Genomic DNA, 10,957 nt, shown 5'->3' on the forward strand with positions numbered 1-10,957 from the left:
ATATTGCACAATCTGATTTTAATGATGCTTACAAAAATAAAAATAAAACACACACACACGATTGCATATCTGTACATACACACAGACACACACACACATATATATATATGCATAATCCTAATCCTACACTAGAAAACATCAATGATAGCTCTACATCTTTTACACCTCAAATTAAAAAAACTAAAGTTCAAATTAAAAAACACAACTTCAAATTAAAAAACACAACTTCAAATTAAAAAAACTAAACTTCAAATTAAAATACACAACTTCAAATTAAAAAAATCCAAGTTCAAATTAAATTAAAATTTTATTACATGATAGATAAACCATTTATTCTCCAACAGGGAGGTCCTCTTCCCTGAGACATCTAGCGTGATGGCGTTGAACCCGATTACAGAATGCCTGAGACATGGCAGGAGTTACCACTTGGTAGGCTCGGTCGATGGCGGTCTCCACAAGACGAAGACGGTGCTCCACTTTTGTGATATCTTCCGGTTGTGGCACATGTATAACGCTCGGTAGATCCCTCTTGATGACGGCTTTGATGGCTGACCAGGCCATTTCGATGGGGTTGAGAGCCGGGCTGTATGGAGGCAAGCGAATAAACTCCACTTCTGCAAAAGCTGCCTGGTCGTGTAGTTGTTCCACTCGGGAATGGCACGGGGCGTTGTCAATTACCAAGGCTACCTGTCCGGCATCATATCCCATTGCGAAGACAGAATTGAGTAGTTCTGCAACCCATTGGTTGACATCCGGGTGCTTGTAGGCGCCACGCCTGCGGGTGAAGTTGATGAGTCCCTGTTGACTAATACCAGCAACCATGTGAATATTTGGACCTTTCGAGCCTGGAACATGTAGCACCACTCTCTGGCCCCTCGCGGATCGTCCAACGGTCCGAGTACAAAATAAGTTCACGTTTGACTCATCCAAATACACCACATGTTTACCAGCTCCCAATGCGGCCATAACCCTTTCTACATAGATACAACGTTTTACCTTATTCTCCGGAGTGTTGACATTCTCGGCTTGCTTGTGAACCCGTTTTACAGTGAAGAGTCTACCATCGAGATGGTTATTTATGGTAGTAACGCTGATTGGGGGGTTGATTCCATGCATCTCCGAAATCTTCAAGGCCAACTCCTTGAGAGTGATGGTAGGATCTTCTCCGATTATATCAAGCATGTTGTTGACCATGTCCGGATTCACTTTCCCATGTCGCCTTCCACCCCGCGGCTTATCCTCCAGGTCTTGCCCCTTGGCCTGTTTATTCACCCAGGCGTACGCGGTGTTCCTATTTATCCCACAGTTCTCTGCGACAGTTGTCCAGTCCCTGCTATTTCGAGCGGCTTCCAGAATCCGACGCTTAGGAGAATTTCGATTGCGTTTGTACTGACCACGTACTGTGCCTCTCTTGACTCCTCTACTTGATCGCACAACTACCGGAGATCCATTGTTATTTTCCATATTTTAAATTATTGTAATGTTAATTGTTAGAAACTTTTCTTTTTTTATTGTTGCGAGCAACTACAAGTAATAGTGGGTAATTTGCATAAGTGATGTTATGCAAATTACCTTACAAAGTTTGAGTATGAATAATTCTAACATAATGTCACGTGCTTTTAAATTGAACTTGGGTTTATTTAATTTGATGTTGTCTTTTTTTAATTTGAAGTTATGTTTTTTAATTTGAAGTTTAGTTTTTTTAATTTGAAGTTGTGTTTTTTAATTTGAAGTTGTGCTTTTTTAATTTGAGGTGTAAAAGGTGTAGAATGCTGTATCCTCAATGGCCATATTTCATTTGCATACATTAGCACCTTGTACACTCATGTTTGATAAATTCTACCCTTAGTCAACAACATTAAAAATCTACTGGTTAATTATGACAAAACATCTTTAAACTTTCCCAATCCATTCCTAACTCTTGCTATCACACCAGTCTAAGCTACTCTCTTTGTTTCTGTGGTGTTACTAAGCTTACAAAATTCTAGATATTCTCAACAGTTACCCAAATATATTTTGATCACATCAGGGTTCTCATTGACTCAACTCAAATTGCCTGTAATACTCCTGAATTCCTTAAATATCCAATGCTTACAAGTACAAAAAAATTGTGTTGCTCCCAACTCACTTTCTACAAACTGAGCATGAAACTTGTCTATTTCTTGGGGCTTTTCAGTACTATAACCATTAATAATCAATTTGTTCTGTGTAATTTTCACTTTCAGAACATTACTTTCCATAGCATTAATTTAAAAAAGTAAACCTTACATTATTTCACAGGTAATAATTAAATTATCAGCATAAAACATCTCTTCACTTGGGCAGGAAACCAATCAACTTATTTCTTATTACTTATTCAATTAACTTATTTCTTATTAATTATTTACTTATTCTCGTACCGGTTTCTGGACTTCAATAATTTTTACCCCTATTTAGAGGGTTTCACTCTTAACCTTGTAACAGTTGACAACTTTACTAAATTCCCAGTCTTTCAGAACACACTCTTTTATGATCTGATTTGTCAAGTGTGTGATCCTCTCAGTCCCTGTTCCATATACAACCTTAAACATTTATGCAACAACACTTATTCCTGAAACTCATCTTTTGTATCTTCATTCAAACCACATTTTGATGCATAAACAGTTATTTTTATGAGATTTTTCTCTGTAAACATCAACTTAAACATTATAATACGATCAATAACATAATTAGCATAAATCATTTTATTTACTTATTTCCCTGCAATGAAAATCCAACATCACCTATTTACTTTTCATTTTCAATCCAAAACCGCTTATATCTTGCATCCTCTTCAACAATCATTTTGACAGAATTTACCTTTTCTTTCAGTTTCTTAGAAACAACATAAGTCAATACATATTTGCTCAAGAGACTAAACAATCTGTCCTTATCTTGAATGTAAAGGGCTACTATTTGGGATAATGCCTACAGGAAGAGATTAGCAGTGAGATGTCTGTTCACATTACATTTAAACTCCTGCAGTACAGTCAGGAAGCAGAAAAACAGTTCTACTACTAGAGTAGAAGACTTTCCGGCATCTAGAGATCTCAACACTGAAGGAGTGGAATTTTGCTGTTTGATAGGTTAGTTGGGGGTATGTACATTGTATGTATATTGTACAACTGTGCTATGAGTCCATCAAAGCACATTCTATTAAAGTACTAGTAAAACAAGCACAGGGATACAATATTGCACTGATGGGACAGGAGTGTGAGCTTAATTGATTGTGCGAGGCCTATTAGATTGGAGACTTTTTCTTGGACCTTGTCCAAGAGGAAGATACTAGTGGTAGATGCACCATCCCACATGTGGCAACAGTACTCCATGCAAATGGTGGCTTTGTAGAAATACAGAATACTCTCAAGTGTGAGTAATTTTCTAGCACGATATAGGGAACCCCTCACCTTCTTTGCTCAGCATTGGCAATGTCCTCGATGTATGTTTTTCAATTCATGATCAAGTCAAATATATATTTATTTTTATTTATTTTTTTTTGCAAGGGCATGTTGTGACCAATCACTTTTAATGGCTGCAAACCGCATAACAATTTAAGTAATAAAGGCACTGATCCTGTGCTGAGACATCATGATTAATAGAGAGCCTTATGGAGAGGGTGTGCAGTTGACATATTTTATAGCCCTAGAAAATATTTCAGCATTCTACATGTGTGCATGTAACATCTGTTTTAATAGATTATGGTTCATACTGAAGTAAATAGTATTTTTATATAAATTAGTATTTTCATTTATATACACACATAAGAAGAGAAAATATTTCCAATTTATTCATTAAGCTAAACAACAAACACATATATTTAATCATAATATATTCAAAGAACAATAGCATTTTATTTAAAAAAATTTTTTACTCACCTTATATTCAATAACTAAACCATTTATATAAGTAACAGTCAGATTATAAGAAAGTATATTTGTTGTATTCACAAGACTCATCCTAACTGGAACTTTTGGCTTCAGAAAAGTTACAGTGATTCTTGGACCATCATCTTGTACATCAAAACTGAACACACCATCACCAACAACAAGCTCTCGGAAATGATCTTGATTGGTTGAGGTACGTATATCCAGAGCATCATTATCAATATTCTCATATGTTATTTCTTCATCATGAGCACATATTGCTGCAAAAAGATAAAATAATTATTACCATCTTTTATATGCATACACCAATGGAAGCATTTTACAATGATTTCTGTTTATTAATCATCAATCATGTACAAGTTTAAAAACAATTGAAATTTACTGTCAGAATAAACATTCTCCCATTATTAATTAAAATTTTCTAATGGATTTCATAATCATGAAATAGAATAGGTTTTAGGGAAATTTATAAATCATAACTGCAAGACTAAGCTCTAACATATTCACATTCATATGCTCTATAAAAGCACTGCAGAAAAATATCATGACTATAGATTAATTCAGTAAAACATCATTTTAAAAACTAGCAAAAACAGATTTGGTGGCTGAATCAGATAAGAACCTAGCAATTTAACTGCAATGTTTGTTTTATTTTTACGTTTTATTGAATTAATGTTCCGTGATTTTAGAATATTCTCTTATCTGTATTTTGTTCTGATATTTAAGGCAATAAGCTTTAGAGTGGAATGTGGACACAGTGGTAGTAGTCCTTATCAAAAGATATAATAATTTTAGTTTTAAATAAATGAAAAAAACATAATTGTTGTTGGAATAGTTGTTGGTACAGTTAGAATAGTTGTTGGTACTGTCGTTGATATCGTTGTTGGAATTATTGTTGGTACAGTGGTTGGTATCGTTGTTGGAATAGTTGTTGGTATCGTTGTTCGAATAGTAGTTGGAATAGTTGTAGGAACTGTGGCGGATTAGGTTGTTCGAACAGTTAGATGTGATTAGTATTGTGGTTGGCAAATATTGTAAAATTTTATTCTACAATAGTTGAAATTGTTATTTGAATATTGTGTAAACAGTTGTATGTGCAGTTATTGAAATTGTTGGTGGTACATTGGTTGCAAAAATTGTAGAGAAAATTGGCATTAAGGAATATTTAATGCTTTTTTACATTTATTTATGAAAAAGAATAATTCATTTTAGAAAAAGTAAAATAAAAAGCAGAAATATTTAATGAACCTTTCTAAACATTTCCAAAGTAAAATAATTAATTCACTTTGAAAATAATGTCTATATAAACAATGATATTTGGCTTCATCAGATATGAATATAAGGGAGAAGCAAACCTTGTTTAATAAAAGTTAATCAAATGAAAAGTCATTATATACATAAAAGATTTATTATGTTTGACGGTGATACACAACTAAGTTGAGTTCATATATATATATATATTTATATATATATATATATATATATATATATATATATATATATATATATATATATATATATATATATATATATATAATTTAATTACATTTTAATCCCCAAACAAGGCACATTGGGGCTACTATTGGGGACACAGGCTACAGGGGTACTAGGTGGGGAGTTGGGTAGCAAGATGTCGGGTCACGTTAATGATGGATAGGTAGATATACATTTCCATGGTAACATAATTAATTCACTTTGAAAATAATTGCTATATACACAATGAGATATGGCTCTGAGAAAACAAACTTAAGTATTTATATTAAATTAGAAAAGCTAATCAAATAAAAATGCATTATATATTTCTTTCAGTTTTTATGTCTTAATTCAAATTATTTTTGTCTACACAATATAAAAGACCATCTTATAAAATGTTATATCCCAAAATTTTACAAAGTAAGGTATAAAAATTTAATTTAAATTGCATAAAACAATCACCTTGAATTTATTTTATATAATGTACATTCTGTTGCACTCTCTAAAAAAATTAAGGCTAGACAATCGAAAGCGGCGGATATCTTTAAAAAATATCGGCGAAAAAAGCGAACCCTCCTGTAGAAAAGTGCCTAGTTGAAGGTGAAGATGTTAATGTTTTCGCTAATTTTTCGATATTTGTCGTATGAAAAGTCGAAGTTCAAAATGATACTGATCTTGTGAAAATCCATCGCCTCTGTTGGAAGTTTTAGGCAGACATGCAAACATACATACATAATGACATTTATATATTGGTAACTAAAAATTTTCAACCCAAACCAATGAAAAAGCTTGCCCTATATCTGAGTAGCCTTTATGTAAAATTTCAAATGTTTAGACCAGAAATTGTCTGAGTAATTAGGTAGAGACCTCAGAGTCAATTTTTTTTAACTTTGACCCCTATTATGTCCCCAAATTGTCGGAGGAGCTTGGTAGAGGTCTCAAAGGTCAAATCGTTGAACTTCGACCCCCTTAACAGCTAAATTTCTAGCCGAAAACCGATCATATAGATTTTTCCCAAATCTCAATACTCTGTATATCAAATTTCGAGTTTGTAGACTGAAAATTGACAGAGTTATTGCGTAGGGAAATGTACACAGACACACAGATGGACACACAGACAGACACACAGACACGTTCACTTTTATAGATATATAGACTAGCATTTCAGCCCAGAGTGGTAGTAGGAAGGCAGGCTCGATACCGCGAAGGAGGAAAAGGAAGGGAAAAAACCTGACATCTTTACTGTTACAACCGCTGCCAAACCGGATGGTGACGTAGGTTTTAAAATTACGGCTAGACAACCAAAAGGAGAGAATGATTTTATCGGCAGAAAAAGCAAGTACCCCCTGTAGAAAAGTGCCCAGTTGAAGGTGAAGATATTAATGTTTTTAGCTAATTTTTCGATATCTGTTGTCTGAAAGGTCGAACTTCAAAATAATACTGATCTTGTGAAAATCCGTCGCCCCTGTCGAAAGTTTTAGGTAGACATGCAAACAAACATACATACACACATTTATCTGTTGGTAACTAAACATTTTCGACCGAAACCAATTACAAAGCTTGCCGTATCTCTGAATACCCTTTATGTCAAATTTCAAATGTTTAGACCAGAAATTGTCTGAGTAATTAGGTAGAGACTGCAGAGGTCAAATTCTTTTTAAATTTTGACTCCTATTATGACCCCTTATATCAAATTCTTTTTAAACTTTGAGTCCTATTATGACCCCTGTATATCAAATTTCGAGTCTGTAGACTAAAAATTGACAGACTTATTGCATAGGGAAATGTACACAGACACGTTCACTTTTATATATATACTAGCATGGGTGCCCGGCGTTTCCCGGGTGTGAGGTGTATGCTAAAAAAAAAACAAAAAAAAACGGTCAATGTTTTTAACTTTGATCCCTATTATGTCCCCTTAACATTTGTTTGGAGCTCAAATAAAGTTATTCAGTTAGATCCAATGTCCAAGGAACCTATATCTAAAATTTCAAGTGTTTAGACCCCAAATTGTCGGAGGAGTTTTGGTAGAGTTCTCAAAGGTCAAATCGTTGAAATTTGACCCCTTACCAGCAATATTTCTGGCCGAAAACCGATCCAATGGATGTTCCCACATGTCAGTACCCTGTATATCAAATTTCGAGTCTGTAGACTCAAAATTGACAGAGTTATTGCATAGGGAAATGTACACAGACACACACACAAACACACAGACACGTTCACTTTGATAGATAGATAGATAGATAGATAGATAGATAGATAGATAGATAGATAGATAGATTTCCCTTTTTTACATTTAACTGCAGATAGTTCACTTCCCTTAAATGAATATGACTTTTTTGGTAATTTTGAGAATTGCTCTTTTTTGAACAAACACTCTTAAGAGCAGGAATAACTTCTTCACCATACTTAAGGTTTCCTTAAGTTTTGTATTTTTAAAAAGTTTTATATGAGACCATTGGGAATTATTACTTTGTCTGGAGAATTTTTCTTCTAGCTTTGAAATTTTGAGTTGCTGCGATTTTAGCCTGTTTTGTTTTTTCTTTTTTGAAAAGGAATACCATTTGGTTGCTGATTTTTACTTCGGAATCCTGAAGCTGATTTGATCGAATCTTAAGAGAATTTAGGTCAGCAGATTTAAACTGAGTCATAATTTGTATTGTTTTCTTGTTGTTGTTGTTATTGTTAATGAAATATATTCTGCTTTTCTACAGAACATTGATATGAATAAAATTCATGTATCCAGTCCGAACAGAGTACGTTCGTGGTATTCCTTAATACATAGATTTTTAATTTGTTGTTTTTCCCAATAGTGTAACATAGATCAAAAGTTCTCCTTGAAAGTTCATTTGCTGTTTTGTGTGATCTCAACATTGTGGGTCTAGACGATTTTTTCCATGTATTAAATTTAAATTTAATATCGAAAAGTCTGAACCTAAGTTTAATTACATTTTAATTTCTTGATCTCAAATTTTTACCATCACATATTTGCATTACCCTTTGTTGTTTTTGGTTTCCATGAAATGCACCCAGGTTTTATTTTTATTTCTGCAATGAGATCTTTTGTGTCCCATTGTTTACATGCCAAACATTTTTTCACAGATATGGGCAGTCTCTAACCCAATACAGATTTCCACATCGATTACAAGGGGATGAAATTTTCCTTTCTGAAAATTCTTTTTTGGATATGTGTGGCCATTTTCCTAGTTTGTGTGTTATTTGTTACATGTATTTTCGATAGTTTAGCTACTTTTTTTTTCAATGCCATATTCAGTATCCTCTGAGTCTTTTTTAATAATTTCTATTTTCTGGTAGTTTTCTGTTAATTTTTGTAGAGTTAAACTCGATTTAAGCTTTCTGATTTCAGCATCTTAGTTTGATGTCAGTCCTTGCGAAAATACTAGACATTTAAAAATTTTCACACTGACGTCTGATAGTTTAAATTCGTTACATTGTTTATCAACCATGGCCGCATATGTTGCAAAGTCATCTTTGTCGTTTTTAACCAAATTCAAACATTTCCATAGTTTATAGAACATTTTAGACTTTTGGGCTAAAAAGTTCAGTAAGAAGCTCCACGATATCGGCAAAAGATAGCTCCGAAGTTTAACGTGGCAAAATAAAAACCACAAATTTATGTTCAACGGTCTCCAATTTGCATAATTGCAAACAAACTTTTTTCTGGTCGGACCGGTCTATAGACTAAAAAAAGTCCTCATTTCTTCGGTAGTAAGCTGAAAATGACTTAACTTCTTCTGGTATATAGCAGTTGTCAATCGCATTCCATATAGAGGCTTGTGAAAATAAGGTATTATTCTCAGTGAACACATTATATGTTACGACTTGAGCAAGTAACTCCTCCAGATGCTGTTTCCACTCAAATAACTGTTTTTTTGTAGTTGTTCTCGCTTTTCGTCTGTATGTTGTTAATGTTTGAATAATTGTTGTTGTTGAATTTGTAATTATTCCCAAACATACAAAAAACGAACACGGCAGCCCTAATTCACTACGGCAGTGCAATTGACACATATTGTTATGCATCATCTATTCCATTTAAACTTACCCATTTTGCTATAAATTATTTAATCACTTTAAAATTACACATGCCATTTCCCATTTCTTACATTACAATCATTTACATATTGTTAAATTTAAAACAATTACATCATAGCTTTCTATACATCACATCCGGTTTTAGCGTCCTATATTTACCTCAATTAGATTTAAACCAACTAGAAAACATTAAAAAATAATTAGCAACACATACAATATACTCCACATTTTCTTGTATTTTTCGTTTCCTTATATACTTTTTGATACCTCTGGTGGGGAAGGGGGGTGATATTCATTATTTATAAATTACATGTTTTTCTTTTTTTTTCATTTATAAAACTTTCGATATCTGATTATTTCAGTTACATTTATTTATTTTGTTTTTTAGGGGGCTTTGTATTTATTTTGTTTTTGCAGATAGAAACAAAAAACCTTCATTTGTTTTGGGTGTGTTTTTGGGGAGTTATTTAAGATATTCTTCGATTTAAACAATTACGTTGCAGATTTCTTTACATCATATCAGGTTTCACTATCCTATATTTATCTTGATTACATTCTAACGAACGAAGCCACATTTCTTGTCTTTTTACTTTCTATTTTTTTGTGGAGGGAGGGGTCATTTGTTTAAAAATCATTTTCTTTCTTTAAAGATTGTAATGTAGGGTATGGGGCAGCATAACCAGCTGCCAACATAACCCTGCTTTTTACTAAAGTCAACCGAGAGCTCTTTTTAGTATCCTCGTTGTTCCCTTAAGTGTAATTGTCTGGATTTCTTTTGCACTTTGTTCACCAGGAATATTAGTTAGGTAGGACTTCAGGTTCTTCTTCATAAGCCCTGTAGCACCTATAATAACTGGTATGTGGAATGGTTGATATCTCCCTATGCTAACGTGTCCCGCCCCCCCCCCCCATTTTTATAAACACAGCGAATTCAACAAGGGCTTGCGTTCTTTCTTGATTTTGTTTTAATAGTAAAAAAAAACATGACGTTATTTCAATTTCGTCACTGTGGACCAGTGGATAAAGGAGCAGAGTCGAAATATAGGGGTTTCAGGTTTGCACCAATATAACATAGTCTTTTTTCTTCTTTTTTTTTTTTGATGGAGAATGTTTTAACATTGAAAAAGAGTTATGTACTCATTCTACATTCTGATAAGTGAAATTATTGTAGTAATTGATAAAAACAATATTCAAGAATAAATACACTTAAGAAGTTTTATTTCATTTCATTAGGATCGGATTACATATTTTACTTCTTAAATAAAATTTTTGCTTCTTAATAAAACTTTGAGACGATCTATTTTTAAGCATGGAGGGCGGTAATTTACCAGTCAACATTACCACATCTTCAACACCTAAATGGATGTTTTTTGTTTTTTTCCCCTCTCTTCACCCGGCATGTTTACTGAGTCAATTTTTTTTTTGCTTCCCTCCCCTTGCTGCTATTTTATTATTTTTTTTACGGCTGGGAGTTGATCTATATTCTCTCCAACCGTCTTTGACATTCTTACCATGAGGAGTTGGGAATG

At 33.4% G+C, this 10,957-nt stretch overlaps 1 protein-coding gene across 1 annotated transcript in view; it reads right to left on the minus strand.

Moving 5' to 3' along the window:
- LOC145291079 (uncharacterized) overlaps positions 1–9,442 on the minus strand; it is an 85,011-nt gene extending 75,569 nt beyond the window's left edge. The window contains exons 1-2 of the mRNA XM_080136594.1: positions 9,439–9,442; positions 3,894–4,162 (exon numbers count right to left, since the gene is read on the minus strand). Coding sequence (XP_079992720.1) covers positions 3,894–4,162; positions 9,439–9,442 — 273 coding nt within the window. The remainder of the gene's footprint in view (positions 1–3,893; positions 4,163–9,438) is intronic.
- Positions 9,443–10,957: the final 1,515 nt, after the last annotated feature.

This window comes from Euprymna scolopes, chromosome 12 (genome assembly GCF_053919585.1).
Source record: "Euprymna scolopes isolate OS-2025 chromosome 12, ASM5391958v1, whole genome shotgun sequence".
Lineage (NCBI taxonomy): Eukaryota > Metazoa > Mollusca > Cephalopoda > Sepiida > Sepiolidae > Euprymna > Euprymna scolopes.